Source organism: Barbatula barbatula (genome assembly GCF_947034865.1).
Source record: "Barbatula barbatula genome assembly, chromosome: 17".
NCBI lineage: Eukaryota > Metazoa > Chordata > Actinopteri > Cypriniformes > Nemacheilidae > Barbatula > Barbatula barbatula.
Genome location: NC_136780.1, coordinates 10751667 through 10770892, shown reverse-complemented (window position 1 = coordinate 10770892; position 19226 = coordinate 10751667). Strand labels below are relative to the sequence as shown.

Here is a 19226-nt window from a genome sequence, read left to right as displayed (position 1 = left end):
TGCTCCGGGTGTACGTGTGTTCACTACTCTCTGGATGGGTTAAATGCAGAGGTCACATTTCGGGTATGGGTCACCATAACTGACAAATAGGTCACTTTTACACACTTGGAGGTGTGTTTAAGTACTGTTGCTGTATATAAAAGCAAGCACGCACTTATTTGCATTTCATTTTGTAATTTAAATAGAACTGACAGCAAGATATTAAAGCGCGCGACTGAAAGCTGTTTGCTGGAGAGAATATTGCCGCTGTCACTTACTGTGAGTGGTAATAACTGCAGAGACCACTCAGCAAAACACCACACAAAAAAACGAGTCACAGTACCAGAATGTCGCGTATGATAACAAAGAGAAAGTAAATGAATCACAGATGCTTGTTTTATATTAGATGCATCACCACTGCAAGCTTCAGTGTTTCATAATGTAGTAGGGACAAAATAAGCTATTTAGTCTAAGTCGTCTATTTTAATTTCAGAACAATGCAGATTACCCAGAAGTCCTCTCTGGGTATCTCTATGTGTGTGTGTGTGTGAGAAAGAGAAAGACAAAGAGTGCGTCAGAAAAAAATAAGAGGAAATAAATCCTCTCCAGCAGAGCACATTAGAATTGTTTGTACCTGACCAATTTGTTCACATGGCGTCTGGTACTCTGCACGCTGACACAAGTCTTTAACACGCTGGTATTTGGGCAGGTAGTTTTCCTCCTGGGCCATATCTTTCCCTTCATCCAACACCTTATGCAGCAGTTTTCTGTCATCATCGTCACAAGAAAAGAAAGCATTAATGTTCACTTCATAAACATTCATTGACTTTTTTATCCCCCCAAAAACGGAACATAAATACAGACGGTTTCAAACAGCAGGAACAACATAAACAAACGCTACTGCGTGGCACAAATTTTATTTAATACAATTGTTATACAATAAAACATTATTAATTAATGTTATTATAAAATATATATATAAATAGTTATATTATTAGTCACTAGCCAGACCGGTAACCAACACAGACCGGAACTTCGAGCCAGGCATGTGCTATTCTAATGGTATTCATTAAAATACCATTATGAAACGTTATCATTTTCCCTTAAAACCATTTCAAAATTCCTTTTCTAGTCTGTTTTGGGCATTATTCCTATAGTAATAACCTGCCAGAAAACACCCCACCAAAAAAATCCATCCATCCAGTAGACACCATTATAGACTCCGTTAAAAACAATACAATACCGTAAACCATGCTGTACTACACCTTAAAGCACACATGTCCAAATGAATAGTTTTGAAACAAAAGAAAAGTTGCCCGAGCTTTTTAAATAGTGAAGATAACTTCACTTCAATTTTTATGAGGACGCTTTCAAAACCTCACAACAGACACAAGTAAAGCCAAAGTCATACACACACATAAATGAGTTTTGTCTGACTCACCCTCTCTCCACAAGGAACGAGTCTCTCCACACTTTTCCCTTCTTGTTGAACTGGAACCTGCAATCAGAAAGTTCATTTACTGGTTTTGTTCCTTATGGCCTGCAGCAGCAGACTGGCCGTCTATCAGTTTAGTCTGTGAGTTCTCTCAAACTGTGACTAAATGCAACCAGTTCAGCCAAAGTCTAAGAAACAAGCAGAACGGTAATCCAAAAAAGATGACATGTGTCAGCTGAACAGAACTCCAGCCTCTACTCTAGTTTAAAGTGTTTTTCTTTTTTCCTCCAGGAGATATGAAGGCGTTAAAACAGAAGTGCTTGTGTACCTCCTGACCTTCAATTGCAGATATGAGCTATCGATCGCTCGCTCACGCAAACCCTCTCTAATCTCTACAAGAGTTTCTACCGGATTTAAGCGTGTCCTTGCTGGTCTACTCTCGCTTACGTGTTTTCTTCTATACCGTCTTGCTACTGCATCATCATTACTAACGTTGTTACCGTTGTACATTATTTATTCCTCCCACATTGCTACAGACATGAATGCTACCTTAAATTATTAAGCTTGTTGCGAAGTGTGCTATTACTTTTCACTGTGATCAGACGTCCAGTTTTTGCCTTATGGACGATAGAGATAAGTGATATTTTAACTGCCTGCTTTACAGAACTCTATAGAATTGTATTGCAGGTCTAAACCCTGTCTATCAACATCAAACATCAAATATAATATATTATAATAAATATAAATACAAATCCGTCACTTCATAGCATTTTTATAAAGTGCCAATCGGTAAAATTTTACATTTACAAACAACTTATGCATATAGAAGTTCCAAATTGATGAAGCTCCACAAAACAGCACTCCAATCAAAATCCTGCAACAGTATTTCCCTCTACAAAACTTAAACGCATTGTAAATGTCATTTCCAATTCCAGATACTCACCTATTCATAACACGGTCAGTGTCCAGGAGTTTGAGGATTGACTTGCCGTCCATGTCTGATGGAACATCTATCCCAGCAATGTCCAAGATGGTGGGGGCCAAGTCGATGTTCAAGACAATGTGGGGGTTGCTATGGAAACAGAAGAGGAAGTCGCCATTTGACATGATGGTCAGAAAACCAGATGAACAGAACATGCACAGTGACTGACAACATTAAGACGAACAGAGCGAGAGCAATAAGAGAGAAATAGAAAGATAAACCGAAGAGAAATGAGAAATGTTTCAGACAATGGAAGTCGGTGGGGGAAAATTTGCTTTGATAGTACACAAATCCAAACACCATAAACATGCTTTAGCTTGTCATCTTTCAATCTTGATGGGTGTCGATGACGGTTCACTTAAAATGATTTGAATGGACTGTGCAGATGAATGAAATCACTTGAAATGAGCTTTAACCATTGAATTATCCATTGTGTCTAGTGACTCATTTAATGTTAAACTGATCTCAGCTGTGCCTCTCTCCTCCTGATCCTCCCACTGAACTATCTCTCTAAACTTTTATCTTTTTCTGTGTCTTTCACAGTGGATCTACAGTTAGCCCTGTTATCAGCTTTTCTGAGAAACCCAGTGAAGTTGAATAACGCAGCAGAGCTAAACAAGACGAATGATATTAAGTTAAAGAGAGATAGAGAGAGAGATATGTGATTATAACATGACAGTAATGAACAAATAGTGCACCTGCAAACCTCTTATATAACAGAGTATTCTGACCAGATGTGACACAACAAGTTTTCATAAAAAAATATTTACACACAACAAATTAGCCAATATGAACATTCTTTTTACCCCAAATCATGTTATATTTACTTACCCTCTTATTAAACCCGTATAAATTTTTAAAAGAGGACTTGGGCTGTCGAATTCCAAAATGCATCTAATTTGTGAACCAACAAACAGAAATGGATTGTAAGGTAAACAGATTACCGTAGATGAATATCGTCTGTGAACTTAATTCTGGGCGATTTATAAAAAATAAATAATGTATTTAATATTTTGTTGTTGATCTTTAAATGCACGATCATGCAGAATGTGATTTTAGACCAATGAGATTTTTTAAGCCGGGCGGGGCTAACCATTGCCACATGATCATTATTAACCAAGTGACTAACATATCGTGTTGTGGCTTGTTCCTGTGGTTGGGAAGAAAATTCTGAATAACATGGAAGAGCTTTCACTGTCAATTCACGTTTGAAGATCAAGAGGTCACCTTGTTAAATGTAAAAGATGTTGGAATCGCTCCCACCCATTTTGGTTGCACCGTCCAAACGAATTTCTGCTGAAAAGTCTAGTCTGACCACCGCATTAGTCAGTACACACTATACAGCAGACTAACCGAGGGCTCTTAAATGAAACGTGACTCTTATCAGAGCTGTGATGCTCCCGTGGGGATGCAGGTTCAAGTCAGGCCTGCGTCACGTCCTTATTGTGATAGCTTTCTCTCTTCACAAACAACTCTATCAAGAATCACAAAACTTAGACCTAAATACTGGATGCAATATGACACAGACAAACAAACGAGTGTACTTACATGCCTCCTGCCTCCACGTTCGGGCCACGGACGTAAAAGGGCACTCTGATGTCAAACTCATAAGGCATTGACTTCCCCTTGACCAATCCAAACTGACCGATGTGATATCCGTGATCAGCAGTGTAGATCACATACGTGTTGTCCAGCTCTCCGGTGTCCACCAGCATGTTATAAATCTACATTCAGACAAAAGCAGGTAAGTAAGTAGGACAAAAGCATCATGGGACATCGTACTGAATTTAAATGGGATGTAGGTGTGTGTGTACCTTCTCCACACTGTCATCCACAGACAGCAGCGTCTGCAGTCTCTTCCTCTGTAGCATGTTGGTGAACTCCATGTGAATGGGCTTCATGGAGCCGGTATAGCGCATAATCCAGTGTTTGTCTGGATTAGGGGCGTAGTTATAACTGGGCGTTCTGAATGGGGAGGAAGAGAGTCACAGTCAGTGGGTGTGCTGGAGCGTGAATGAGGGAAATCGAGGCAGGTTCTTCAGACACCGTTTGCTCTCTTTGTTCTGCTTATGTTGGAGGAAAGCAAGCACAGTGATTTTGACAGCCGGGATGTGTCCGTGTGAGTGTGCGAAGGTATGTGTGTGTTTGTGTGTGTACATGTTGGGTTAGAATTACAAGTGCGCGACACTCTCTCACTTGTCCTTTCAAAAATGTCACGCCACAATATTACAGTCTCACGGCGACTGACAAAATGACACTGTCGATGTGATGGTCTTTCAACCATTATTGAAGGATAAAGGAGAAGTGTTTTCCGCCCCCTTTCTTATGTGACAGGCATGAGTGGCGGATTAGAAGGAAACAGCACTTATACAGGATGCTTGAACGGTTGTGATTAAAAGCACCTGGCTTTACCGTTTACAGCCATTACTTTAATTCCGTCTGCAGACACAAATCAATGTGAACATCGTCATGCTGGGCTGTTTTCTGCTTGGCCTTGTTTTGAGGGGGCCATATATTTGGAGCGATAACAACTTGGCGACAAGGGGTGATTTAATATCTCTACTGTTTTGTGTACGCAGTGAGATCTTAAAGTGACACGTTTGTGTAGTTGATCCTTTGTCGACTTGAACGGCAATGTACACTTAAATAACTGTTATGTTACACAACTGAACACATCTGCCTAGTAAAGGACAACATATTATCAACACAAAACGACACTTAATGTGTTAAAATTCTGTAACACAACAAGTGTGTTATTAATGAACACATTCTTTTTGGAAATACTGTTTGACAGGTCCGGATGCACAAAGATACTCCTCGTCGCAAAATGTTGTGAGAGGCGCAAAAACAAATAATCCGGCAAATAATCTAGAGCGAAGAACGCAACGCTTAGCTTTTGGTATGCACACACCATTAGGCAGCATGTCATGATAGTTATCTTTGTTTGGTTCAAAATCTGTGATTTGTGTAGCCAGAAATAACAGTCTAGACATCTAGACATCACCCTAGCATTGAGTGCATTGTTATGCAGAGACGGCAATCCCAGAATGCACTGCAACAAGCTTAAAAGAAGTTGAAGTACATTTCTGAGTCAAGATTTGGAGGCGAAAATAATTCATGATAAAAATATAATTGCTAAATCTGATTTTTAAAATATACGTTAATAAATATGTAATAGTCACATGCATCTTTCATTTTTGTTTATGTTGTGTTTTTCCTTTTTGGCCAATGAACCAGGAAAACAAAGATAATTCATAACCACTGCAGTTCAAAGAGGGCAAAACCACCACCTACCACCTCGACTAGATATTGGTGCAGAATTATTTATGATATAATCATAAAGTGTATAATGTAGTATTGAAATAACATCCATGATCAATCATTATTAATATCACGATTATTGTAATGGTATTTTAACCATTAAACCATTTGCTGCTAACAAATTCATTCACACAAAAACAGACATGCATTATATTAAATATTTTATTGTATTAAGTTAAATTAAAACTACACAACAGTTATTGATTCTTTGTGGAGGTCTACCGTAAATTACTTTGGCCCGCATAACTTGTTGTTGAATCCGTCTGTAATGTCTTAACGTTAACTATGTTGAAATTGGCAGTTCAGTCTCTTGTGTGTCATGTGGAGTTGCCGTCTATATACAGCGTTTCAAATTAGGCTCCTATGTTGCCAGTCGACAGCATGACAGGTCACTAGGTTTTTTTCTCTCTTCTTTATTGCTCAACATATAATCCTCTAATGCCTCACCAAACTGCCTGTCTCTCTCTCTGTTCTGATCATATTTTTTCATTATTCCCTCTATCACGCGGGTGATGGAGATAAAACAGGTGCAGCAGGATCACGCGGCGATGGAAACAGGGGATTTTCCCACCGAACAATAGCGCTTGGAGAGCGAGCGCACACTACCCGGCTATCTGTGAGGATTTGGAAAATGTCCCTCCTGTGGCCCTGTGCCAGCCCGGGGGGCATCGAGGGGTTAATCAAATACAGAACTATACAAGGGCAAGGAGCAGAGAAATACAGTGCTAGCGGGAAGCCATTAGGGAGGGTGACGCCTGGTTTGCAGTGGACTGAACTGAGAGAATAACGGGAGTCTTGGGAATTTTTCATGGAGCATAAGGAAAGGATACAGGAATTTTGGGCCATTCTGCACGGACAGCAGGGGAATGAGGCGTGTGTGACTGGAGTTCAAAGGCGTCATGGATGATTTTGTACCCACCGGTTAATGAAAGAGCTCACAGCACAGATGAATCTAATACAGTATGTCTGGAACAGACCACATCTGAAAGGCTTGCGCAAGACTTGTCTTACTGTCCATATAATAGAAGTCAATGGGGTTCAGTGTTGTTTGGTTACCAACATCCTTCAAAATATCTTCTTTTGTGTTCTTCAGAAGAAAGAAAGTCATCCAGGTTTGGACTGACATGAGGGTGAATCATCTGCACGTTTTAAGATCAATGGCCAAATTGAAGCCATAACAAATGACCCAATTCATGGTTATATAGGTGTGATGTGACAGGTGCCTGTGCAATAGTGGGGGACGTCTTATTTTTGAAGAGCTCGGACGTGAGAAAGGATGAACAGCATAGCCTGTTTGTTTTTATGGGAGGAAGGAGATGACATCAGAAAAATAATAAAAACACTCTGAATTCACGAAACCCGGGCCGGCTCGAGCCGTCACTTCGAAAGGATGATGGATGTTTTAGTCCAGTCATAAAGTGGGCAGGTTTGCATCTTCAGTTTTATCTACTGCAGCGTTGGATCAAATGGCTGTTAAACCCGTAACAGCCTGAGAAGCTTCTCACATTCTATTTGAAGAATGCCGCTGATGGAGAAATAAATAATCCATTCATCTGTTTTGAGTTTCTCCATCATCGGGCAGACACGTGTTTGTGAATTCCTGAATCCTTAATATTTCAAGATAGACAGCAATATTCATAGCCAGAATCTCTCTCTCTCTCTCTCTCTGCATGTTTTCTTTCTGTTGCTTTGATGCAAATAATAAGAGCGCTCATGTTAGTGTGGTCTTTGAGACACAATGTCCTAAGAGTAAATTGATTTCTGAAAGAGTACAAGAGCACTTTGTACATTACAGGTTTTATTTGCTGTAATGAAGCTCTTTTGTGGTGCAAGAAGTAGATAATATATATGCGTGTGTCCAGAGCCGGACTGGTCATCTGGCATTCCAGGACTTTTCCCTAAACAAGGACCGTCGCGATCCCCCATTCCAGCCCTGAGGGTGTCCATCTAAAGCCATAACACAATTTTGTACAAGCTTGCGAATATATAATTAAAAAAATATTTTTTTGCATTGTCAGTATTGTTTTCTCTTTAAAGTCCACTTTTTTGTTAATATATAACTTTTTTGCAATTCTGATGCTATGCTAGTTGATCAGAACACACTTTCATATAAGCACGACTAAAGTAATGCAATGCAGTGGGCATAGCGTCCTTCTGCATTGGTAAATTGGATTAAGTATTTTTCTGGCTGTAGAGTTTTGGACAAACACTGGCTATAATCTGCGATACAACCATGAGTTATGAAGTTAAAGCGATAACAGTCAAGAATAAATCCTTATTCAGCTGAGCTGTAGACATCTGGCCAAGGGATTCTGGGATACGGCACATGTTGAGGTCATGGTGTACAATGGACAGAGAACTATAAAATGTGATTTTGAGATTACATGAGAGGTTAGAGAGGGTTTGCAAATCCAGCTACCTCAAAAGAGCATCACGTGTAGACAGGGTTTCCTGGCATGTATGTGTGCAGATAAACAGACTTGTGTGTTCCATTCACAGTAATGTAACATGTATTTGTATTCAGGAGTGTGTGTGTGTGTGCGATAGAGAGTGTGAATCTTTCTGACGGAGGGATTACAGACCCTGGGAAAAACAGAAGAAGAATCAGGGGGATTTATCTTCTGGAGGGACAGAAATTGAGAGATCAGGTGAAAGGCACGAGTGAGCGAGTACCAGTTGGTAACCTGCAGCTGAACAGCTGAACCCGGCCAAGACAGAACTACTCGTGTTTCCGGCACACCCCACGGTCCAACACGATCTCACTATCCAGCTTGGCAAGTCTACTATCACTCCCTCTGAATCAGCCAGGAACCTCGGAGTCATATTTGATGAACAGCTGTCCTTCAATGATCACATTGCAAAGACAACGCGGTCATGCCGATATGCCTTCTTTAATATTCGCAAGGTTAGACCCTACCTCACTGAGCATGCGGCACAACTCCTTGTCCAGGCCCTGGTCATCTCAAGGTTGGACAACTGCAATGCTCTCCTTGCTGGTCTTCCTGCAAAGGCTATCAAACCACTTCAGCTGGTTCAAAACGCAGCAGCACGCCTCATCTTCCAACAGCCCAAAAGGGCTCATGTGACACCCCTTTTCATCTCTCTCCACTGGCTACCGGTTGAAGCCCGGATCAAATTCAAGTCACTGATGTTTGCATACAGGACTATCACTGGATACTTTCATACTTTCACACCCTACTACACTCCTACACCCCTTTAAGAACCCTGCGTTCAGCAAACGAGCGGCGCCTTGTAATGCCTTCTCAGAAGGGCACTAAATCCCTTTTCCGCTCATTCTCCTTCACTACTCCTTCCTGGTGGAACATTCTTCCCAATGTGGTCCGGTCAACCACATCTCTCACAACCTTCAAAAAACTACTTAAAACACACCTCTTCGGCGAATACTTGACAGTCGTATGAAAAATAAATAAAAAACCTACACTAACCCTCTTTCTCTCTACAGGTATTGGTCTAGCTTTTGTTGAAACTAGTAACTTTGTATAAGCACCTATTGTACTATTGCTCTTTATATGACATATTGCTTACTGCTCCCCGAACTCTTTGTAAGTCGCTTTGGATAAAAGCGTCTGCTAAATGACTAAATGTAAATGTGGTAAGCAATTAGCAAGAGAGCAGAAGAAACCGAGAGAGAGAAAACAAGTGTGTGTGTGTGTGTAGGAGTGTGAAGCTGTTTCCATTTTAACTATTGAGTTGCACTTGAGTGACAGACAGAGAGACACGTGTGTGTCCAGCTGTTTTCTCCTCCTCGTACACTTTGTCCTAACCAGGAGCCATGTGATCAGATTCCAGTATCAAGCAATTGGTAATACCCACAATAAAAGTAATGCATACAAATTCCAGGTTTACATGTCCAGGGTTAATACCATAGACTATAAAACATGGATGCAGTGTCCGTGACGTCACCCGTTGGTTTCTGAGGAGCTGTTTGAAGCTTAAAGTGGGCATTTTCGAAGCATGTCATTCCTGGATAATAAAAAATGGGCATAGAGGTGGGACTGGGTTGAGCGGAGGCGCCTGGTTGCTGAAGCCACTTGTTACTCAAGTGGCCACGCATCTAATTTGCTGTATTTTAAGGCTTAATATAAGTTAAACGGGTGAGTTAAGAAAAAATCACCCTCCTCACAGTTGTCATGAAGGGTAAAATTAGTATTTTTTTGTATTGGGCTGTAAACATGTTGTTTTTTCCTGCTGTAAAGATTTTAACATGGGGCTCAATGATATTGTCCTCTGTTTTGGAGCAAGTCTCTAGTGGCTAGTCAAAGAATTCCAGTTAAGGTCACTTTCCGGTTGGCCTCACAAGAGAGATCGGAAGGTTGTGGCTAGGTTAAAACATGTCTCATGACACAAAATGATACATTTGTAAGCAAAAACAATTCATATTGTAAGCTAATTAACACACATTTGGATTTTCCTACCCATAATGGCCGACAAACAAGGGCTGCATTCAGCCCCTACAAAACGTTGCAAACCGTAGCAAAACTTTGTGCACCGGTTTGAGCTTGAACATGCCCCAAGCTCAACGAATGTCATCTTTTGAATCTTATTCGGTTCTCGTGGTCATTAGACACGCGGCAAGCAATTCGATTCAAAACTTAAGATTTGTAGCACGGAGAGGTAGCGATGTTCTCAACGATTGGTTCTTGTCACATGACAACCAATGAGATTCAAAAGATGAGATTCGTTTAGCATGTGTGTATGGCTTGTGGTTGAGTAAAATATAATAATATAATTTTTTTGTTTGGTTGAACCGTTTCTTTAATGTTAATGAAGAATCAAGTAAACGCATCAGATTTGCACAAACTACTGTGAGATCATTTAAGCATGAAGGTTTGAACTCACATGTGTTGTGATGCATTGGGGAATGCAGTGGTGTACTGAGGGGCCGCGTCCTCCGGGCCATGAGGGGCAGAGTGGCTTATGACCATCATCACAGGTCTGTGAGGGTAGATCTTCTTGGACATACGGAAGTAACTGATGCTGTCATTGGTTATGAGATCTGTCACGTAGTCCTGTAAGAAGAAAAAGAATGCTAATCTAATTAATATAAATGAATATATATAATTTGAAGTATTGTGTGTTGATAGAAATGCAAACAGCTAGAAAAACTCAAATAACTAAGAAAGAACTGCAAACTATTTTTTTTATTATTTTGTTTCTTGTTTTCCACTACAATTGTCCATGATATTTAACAAGATATATTTACATGAGAAAAATTAGAACAAACTTAATTATATAAGTATATATTATGTTTTTAAATAAAACAAGAAAAATATGTTTGTTGGGGGGGATGTAGGAAAAATAATCTTGTTTAAAAGGAAAAACTAAAATATTTTTTACCCCACTGGCAGAGTTTTTGTTTATGTCATGTTAGATACAAATTTAGTTAGATTTTTCTAAAATGAAAACATAAATATATTTTATTTTCAAGTGAAAATATCAGGTTTAAGGATGTTTAGTATAATAATATTTTTTTTTGTGGTGATAGATGACCTTTTAAGACAGCCGATAACAGGGAATGAGGAAGTGAGAGATAGGAGATTGACTATTTTAAATCACAGTTTACCACTCAAACTGGTTAGGAAGAGATTGAAGGAAATATTGAAGGGGACCTTCAAAGAATGAAAACTCGCATTCAGAAGAGCACACGACACATGTTGAGCAGACGCAGCGGCCGGTGTTCTCAGTCAGCAGCCCACGCATGCGTTACATGCTCTTCTGGCCGTGCATGAGCGACTTACATCGAAGAAATTAAATAAAGTTGTTACTTTTGCTACAAAAAGTATATTCAAAGCTTCATAAAATAAGGTTTAAGCCACATTGTAAATACGTTGCTATGGGGAGTCAGAAAGCTCCCAGACATTTTCCGAATGATCCTGATTTGTGTTCCAAAGATTAGATTCAACTTTATTGTCATTACACATATACAAGTACAGTGTAACGAAATGTAGTTTAGGTCTAAGCAGTAGTGCAAGTGACTTAAGTGTGCATTCATTATAGACATAAAAGTAGTAGTGCAATAGATGAATGAATGCGGTTATTAAAGTTACGGTGCATTATATGAGTAAATGCAGTTAATAAAGATGCAGTACAGAAGATGAGTAAATGCATTTAATAAAGTTGCAGTGCAAAAGATGAGTAAATGCAGTTAATAAGATTACAGTGCAGTAGATGAGTTAATGCAGTTAATAAGATTACAGTGCAGTAGATGAGTTAATGCAGTTATTGAAGTTATAGTGCCATAGATGAACTGTTGTGGTACCACTTAAGGGTGAGTAATTCATGACAGCATTTTCATTCTTTTGTGGAGTTTATCTTTAAAGAAAGATGGGGCAACCCTGACCTTCGAGTACTCAAACCCGTGTTTCTCTCGGACACCGTTCCTGCACAGGGTGTAGTTGTAAAAGCGGGAGTTCTTCACCATGGCGACCCACTCCTTCCAGCCCGGAGGTATGTAAGTACCATTATACTCATTCAGATACTTCCCAAAGAATCCTGGGACAATAAACACACAAAAGAGCATAGTTATAGTTTAATATATGTATAACAGTGGTCTGCAACGTGGTGCCCGTGGGCACCTGGTAGCCCGCATGAACTCTGTAAGGTGCCCTCTAAACACAGGGCTCACTATCTGTGACTATACCGATCAGCCAAGTGGTACATCGTCATAAAAGTTTATTATTAGCAAGTGTTATAAGCTTTAATATATTCAAGTGCAAAAATATCTGAAAGAAAACTGAATTTGGTTCTGTGAGCATAAAAATAAGGCATCACATGTTTAAAGTTTGAAAGTATGTTATCAACAAGTAGCCCTCTAGAGGATTTTAGATATTTTGGTAGCCCTCGCTTACAAAAAGGTTGGAGACCCCTAATGTATAATATATAACTTAAATTTCAAGATTATACTTATAGGCGTTTCACTTGTACAAATGTACAGTAGTAGAGTACAACAAAAGCACTTTACATACATACATACATCCAGTATATGTGAAAACCCAGCTAAAGACATTTTCCGGGCTTTACACCTTTCTACATAAAAACATCCAACAGCACAAAATGTAAAGAACATAATGTGAGAAAATAACATTGATTAATTGCAACCAGAATAAAAGTTTGTGTTTACATAATAAATATCTGTGTAATGTAATTTGGTATTTATAAACACACACACGTACACATACTGATATGTTAGTTTAGGAAATATTTACCTGTATTAATTTATATCTATATATAATTTTAATTTAATTAAAACATTTATATTTATATATTTTCTTAAATATATATAAAGTACATGTACACATGTGTTTATAAATACAAAATCTATATGCACTGACATATATTGTGTAAACAAAAACGTTTATTCTGGATGTAATTAATCGAGGGTTAATCATTGCAAACCCTTATTGATATCTTTAATATTTACATTGGACAAGATATGGTATTTTTGTGCAAAATGATAAACCATAGTACCAATCAAATCTATCAGTACTGTGTTTATATTAAAAACTGAAATTTGAGCACTGTATCTCCAAATCTATAATATAATCTATCATTTACGGCAATAAACACACATGATCAATTTTATGGCTCTGACTGCTTTGATGCTTCTATTCTAATCCATCACTTTTGAGAGTCGAGGTCACATATAACTAATAAACATTCCATCAAAATACTGAATGTTGAAAACTGATCTAAGTAAACACACAATAAGAAATAAAACAAGGAGCTGAAGATGGATGAATATTTCTATTAGAAATGTTACATTAGAGGATGTTGGTCGGGCTTGTGTCTCTCTAGTAGAGGAAGTGAGGTCTAATGGATCACTGTTACCACTAAAAGCCTGACTCGCTGCCAGGTGTGTGTGCATGGCCATAACATTCCCAGCTGCTCATAGTGTGTTTACATGCACAAAGTAGATATGCTTGATTTTAATGTTACAAACAAAACAAACCCTCACACACACAAATACACAAAACTACATAAAACAGCCCAAAGGTTTCCAGTGTAATGTAAATCATCTGTTGGGGAGAGATTATGTCAATGTTCGTGCAGAGTCTGTGGGAGAGTTTTCAAGAGTGTGTGGGGACCCGGAGGCTTGTCAAACTGTCTCTGGTGAGCGTTTATGAACTACACAACAGACACAAATGAAAACTATCAACTATATGTGACATATGTTATATATCACAGGTCATTGCGGTAATGTTTAGGCAGTTCATACAGCATACCACAGTAGATAAAATGCTTTAACATTTCTGTCATAGTTTGGCATTTAGTAATGCTCTTCACCTGTCCTGTAGCCAGTGTTGTTCAGATAAACTCCAAAGGTCCGCGGTTCATGTTGGGCTTGCCAGGAGGGTGAGGAGCAGTTCTCATTGTTGGTGTAGGTGTTGTGGTTATGGGCGTACTTTCCCGTCAGCATGGAGGAGCGTGATGGACAGCACATGGGTGTGGTGACGAACGCGTTGGTGAAGTGGGTCCCACCCTGTTCCATGATCCGCCGGGTCTTATTCATGACCTGCATAGAGCCTGGATGAGAGAGAGAATTTGTCAACTAAAGTCTTTTTCACTTATAATCCTATTTGAAGAACTCTCTTGCTTATTATATAAGGCCAGGGATGCTCAAGCTCGGAAAGCCCAGAAGACACAAGGCCAGATCCGTTTAGCCATAAGGCAGAGTGCACCCCATAGTAAATTATCTTATGATTTACCAAGCCTCAGATGTATCCGGCTTGCTTTCTTAAGATGAACAAACTTTATATTAAAATGCTGTCATGTTATCTAGGAATCAAAATGGTAAAGCTCCCCAAAACAAATACATTGTTCATTAAAGCAATAATAATGTTTTCTGAAAGAAGAAAATGAATAGTTTTGAGGTTATTTAGGGGTTTTGAAATGTAAACAAGCACATCTGAGTGTTAAATTTAACTATGGCAGCACATTCATAATTTACGAGTGAAGAAATACACATAAGATGCCAACCACAAGATGCAGAAAGTCATATGGATTGCTTTAATAAGTGCTGCAATTAAATGTATACTTTTATATTAATAAAGCAGTAAAAAAAGTAGATTTAAGGTTATTGTATAAACAGTAGCAGAGGATACTAACAACATTTTAGCTGGGTACCTAACACATAAATATCTGTATATTACATAACAATGTAGTAATTTAATTGTATATATTATCTCATTTCATTTTCTCTGTAACTCGTGGGAGGCAAACCAAAAGTGTATGAATAAGTCTGACATCATTACAAAAACAGATCACAACAAAAATATATAACAACAAACCTGGTTACCCCTGAAAATAACCCCATTGGTCATTTGTGCAAGCACCTTATTACAACCAATGCTTACGTTGTAAAGATACGTGCCATCTTGTGAAAAAAAACAACTGTCAAGGTGAGCATGGCGTCATGAAATGAAGTTTGACTGTTCCTACAAATCAAGAAGCGGTTTCGTTTATACATAACGTGCCAGATTTTTTTACATAGTCCCTTACTCACCATTTTTCCAATATTAAATTCACAAAATTTGCTTTTACATTTATGCATTTGGCTGACACTTTGGATAAGCGACTTAAGGCTGGAATACACTACAAGACTTGCTAGGATTCTGAACAGATTTTCAGTCTGGATTTGTTGCAGAAAGTCTGTGCTAGTCTGCAGATTTTAGCGAGTAGTGTGATGACCTGTTTTTCTCCTCAAACTCTCAAAAAGTCTGCAAGTGTGTGATGTCTATTTTTTAACAAATCTGTTCAGATTTTAAAAGTAGTGCGGCTCTTACAGTGCCTTACAGTGCCTAACTTTGGATAAGCGACGTCGAGTGCATACTTTTTATCAGTTTGTCCCTGTGATCAAACCAGTTATCCTTGCGCTGCTGATGTTAGGCTCTAGGATTTACATTACATTTACATTCATGCATTTGGCAGACACTTTGATCCAAAGAGACTTATATAGCATTATCCTATACATTTGTTGCTAAGTTTGTGCAATCCCCTTGGATCCAATGTAAGTGACACAAGACTTGAAAATACTAAAATGACTGGATGAGCCATTTGTAAAACTGCAGGTGTTTTATCACACTTACATCACACAGGCCGTTTGCACTTTTGAATACACTGCACCAGACTGTGAGAGATATAAAGATATCACTTCATTTATTCATTCTATGTTGGTGACAATACCTTTACCAAAAGGAGATATATTGGTCTATCCAGTGTTAGAGTGCTATCAAATGACACCAGTTGTCCATGTCTGCATAAATATACATAGAATGTTTAGATATTTGGTTTACATTCAGAAGTCACAGATTATTTGTTACACGTCTCAGTATTTGTCTTTGCAACTGCTTTTATTTCCAATCGCTCTCAGTCTTTCCATGACTCTCTCTGTCAAACACACACATACACCAAATCCAGCCAGATGGGCAGAATTGATATTATCGGAGACAGGAAGTCTAGTACAATTGGGCCTTTTCAGACAGGATCACCACACCTTTCCAGATTTATGCAGAAAGGTCAAAACACACAAACTCAAACATACACACGTCCCAAAAACCTCAGACTTTACACTGAAAAGGTCAATATGGATGGACAACAAATCAGTATTAACACAGGAGACGAGAGGTGATGCAGTGAGACCATGGGTAAGGGGTTTTTCCACTCACCAAGTTCAATATCTTGGTCATCAGTGAGGATGAGGATGATGTTGGGGCGAATGTTACGACGGTCACGCTGAAATCGAGGCTTCTGCCTCTGATTGGACAGGAAGACAGAAGCATGAGCCACGGCCAGCACGCCCAGCAGCACCATGAGCCGGGCCATCAGACCTCGAGTCGCCATGGCCACAACCTCTGACCCCAACCCTTGACCGTGTCGGGGCTATCGCTCACACCGATCTCACCTCGTTGCACCTGTTGGAAGACAACAGAAGGTTCAAATTTTATTCAGTTAACTTGGACTCAACAAAAAGAATGTTTAGCAAAACTTCAAATTTAAGCATTATTTTGATTATTATTTTGAGAAGAAACCGACTTCATTTTGAGACTTAAGATTCTGACATTTATTCAATAGTCTTGCTCTGAAGACTGTGCGGAATTGTTCTCAGTACACAATGTAACATCCATAACACTGCGTTCTGCTCACTTCTCAGACTCACAGAAGCAGTACACAGAAACGTTCACACCGTGCTTTCAAGAACAAAAAAATCACAAGACAGTTCACCAACTGCTATAGCGCGACAGTAGCTCATTAAGTGTGTGCCAAAGCCAGCATCACTGTCACTTTTGATAACTATTTTGGTTAGAGATTCAAACTTAAGACCCACTTATAGTGTGCGTGTAACTCGAACTTCATCATTTGTGCTACAGATGTGAAAATTGTTGTGAGTCGTACTTTCCACGTTTATGTTGTTCATCTTTCCCTACCATCTTCTATTCTTACAAGTAAACATACTCACTTTGGAGATTAATTTTACATCCTCATGTCTTAAAAACCTGTATGACTTTCAATGTTGGTAATCGAACAACATTGGACTCAATTGACTTTATGGACACACAATCACTGGGAGAAAATATCTTCTTTGTGTTTTACAAAAAAGTCATACATGTTTTGAATGTGAATAAATGATGACAGAATTATTACCGGGTGGATGAAAGCATTTTCTAAATGAATAAATGTACATGTACAGTTTTTGACGGACTAATATGCCAACACTATTTTATTTGATAAATATATAAAACAACGTAATGTTACCAGTTTGTTTTCCAAATATTATTATGTCACACCATAGAGGACACATGCACTTATTTTAAACGATAAGATTTCAAATTGTTGCCAGAATTATGAAAAATTGGGTGGAAAACCTATCACAGACTTACAATAAAAATGCCACATCTCAAACTAGAATATTACTGAAATTTAGGCAGATTTATCAAGTAAACACCTACAATAACAGTTAGTCAGTACAGCTCAGAAACCATCTAGCAATGTCATGAAAACCATGCAGAACATTTACACAACCACATAACAACTCCCCAGCAACCAAACACAACAGTCCCAGCATAACATTCGAGAATTTCCAATTTCTTTTTCAGAAAATATAGAAAATGACACTAGTTTTAATACCACAACACATATGGTAACAGTACATTTCTATTGACACAAATGAGAACACATATCAAACATCTGAGCTACTGTGATAAAACATGCCAAGCTTTTGGAACGATTTGCATTAGGATCTCCACATAATATAAACCCAGTGAATTAATATCATCTGGATTTAATTTGAACACACACACACTGACAGGGTCTGGGGTGAGGCTTTTATTGATGCACAATGCTGTTTCATGCACTGTAATCATTTCTTAAGCATGAATAATTTAATAGGATGGAATCCCCCCTCTCAGCTACTAATCTGTACTGGAAAATAAACCCCACCCACTGCTACCCACCATGAGCTAAATACACACAGCACGCACACAGCGGGGACTAATCTGAAGGAGGGCAGGCGGGGGGCAGAAGACAGTCAGAGCGTGATAACCAGAGGAACACAGAGGAACCAGACTGAGTTCAAGAGGTGCGGAGTAGAGGGATGTCGCAGCTTTGAGAGATGTTTCAAAGCTTTGAGTCAAAGATCAAATCCATGCTGAGAACATCACATTTACCAAGTTATCACAAGAAAGCAACCCTTTAATATTGCAATTCATCTCTTAGATATGTTTTAGCTTGTTTATCAAAAGAGCTCATGTTGCTTGTTTCACATTTTTTACTGTGACTGTGGTTGACGTTGTTGTCTAGGGAGACGGAGGAGAAAGAGTACGTCTATGATGCCCGTGCATTCGACATAGGTTGAATCTGACATGTCTTGCATAATGTGCAGTCCTCTCTCCGATATGTGTCAATAAGAAATTATGATTTTCAGTGTAAACAGAATGCAAATAAGGCGTCTGTAATTTGCATCTTTTTTAAAACAGTGCAATTTGAGAGATGCACGAAACACTCAAGCAGATGATGAACAGTGGATGAGAGAGTTTATAATCACCCATATTTCCAAACATCATACGTTTAGCCTTTTAAAGAGACAATTAAAATACGCCAGATTGCAATATTCTTGCATCCCTCAAAATCAACCTGCAGGAACTGAGCAGTGCAATCTACATTTAGCACAAAATTACCAGTGTTTGCACCGTTTACTGATTTGCATTATTCCTCGGTAAAACAACGCAGACATTGTGTGCAAATGAGCGTCACTATCAGCGGGTGCAACTAATTCTGAGTGAATCCTCCAAAAGCGTCTATGCGCGACGTGAACACATCGAGACCAACAGCACACAGATGTCAATCTGTCCTTATTCTGCCTGAACTAACAAATAAATAGACATAACCAACAGCTTTTTGCTTTGACACACAGATGGCGATATTTGTTTAAGTACCCTTCAACACAGAAATATATGACAGATTGTAGTATGTACACCCACATACATTTGTACA

General features: G+C 38.9%; 1 protein-coding gene across 8 annotated transcripts in view; it reads right to left on the bottom strand.

The window, feature by feature from the left end:
- sulf2b (sulfatase 2b) overlaps positions 1 to 19226 on the bottom strand; it is a 115209-nt gene that overhangs the window by 8727 nt on the left and 87256 nt on the right. For all 8 annotated transcript variants that reach the window (XM_079478508.1, XM_079478509.1, XM_079478505.1 and 5 more), the window contains 9 exons: positions 16403 to 16648; positions 14022 to 14261; positions 12079 to 12230; positions 10578 to 10747; positions 4211 to 4361; positions 3945 to 4120; positions 2358 to 2486; positions 1421 to 1477; positions 614 to 746 (listed from right to left, as the gene is read on the bottom strand). In XM_079478508.1, coding sequence (XP_079334634.1) covers positions 614 to 746; positions 1421 to 1477; positions 2358 to 2486; positions 3945 to 4120; positions 4211 to 4361; positions 10578 to 10747; positions 12079 to 12230; positions 14022 to 14261; positions 16403 to 16577 — 1383 coding nt within the window. In that variant the 5' untranslated portion in view covers positions 16578 to 16648. The remainder of the gene's footprint in view (positions 1 to 613; positions 747 to 1420; positions 1478 to 2357; positions 2487 to 3944; positions 4121 to 4210; positions 4362 to 10577; positions 10748 to 12078; positions 12231 to 14021; positions 14262 to 16402; positions 16649 to 19226) is intronic.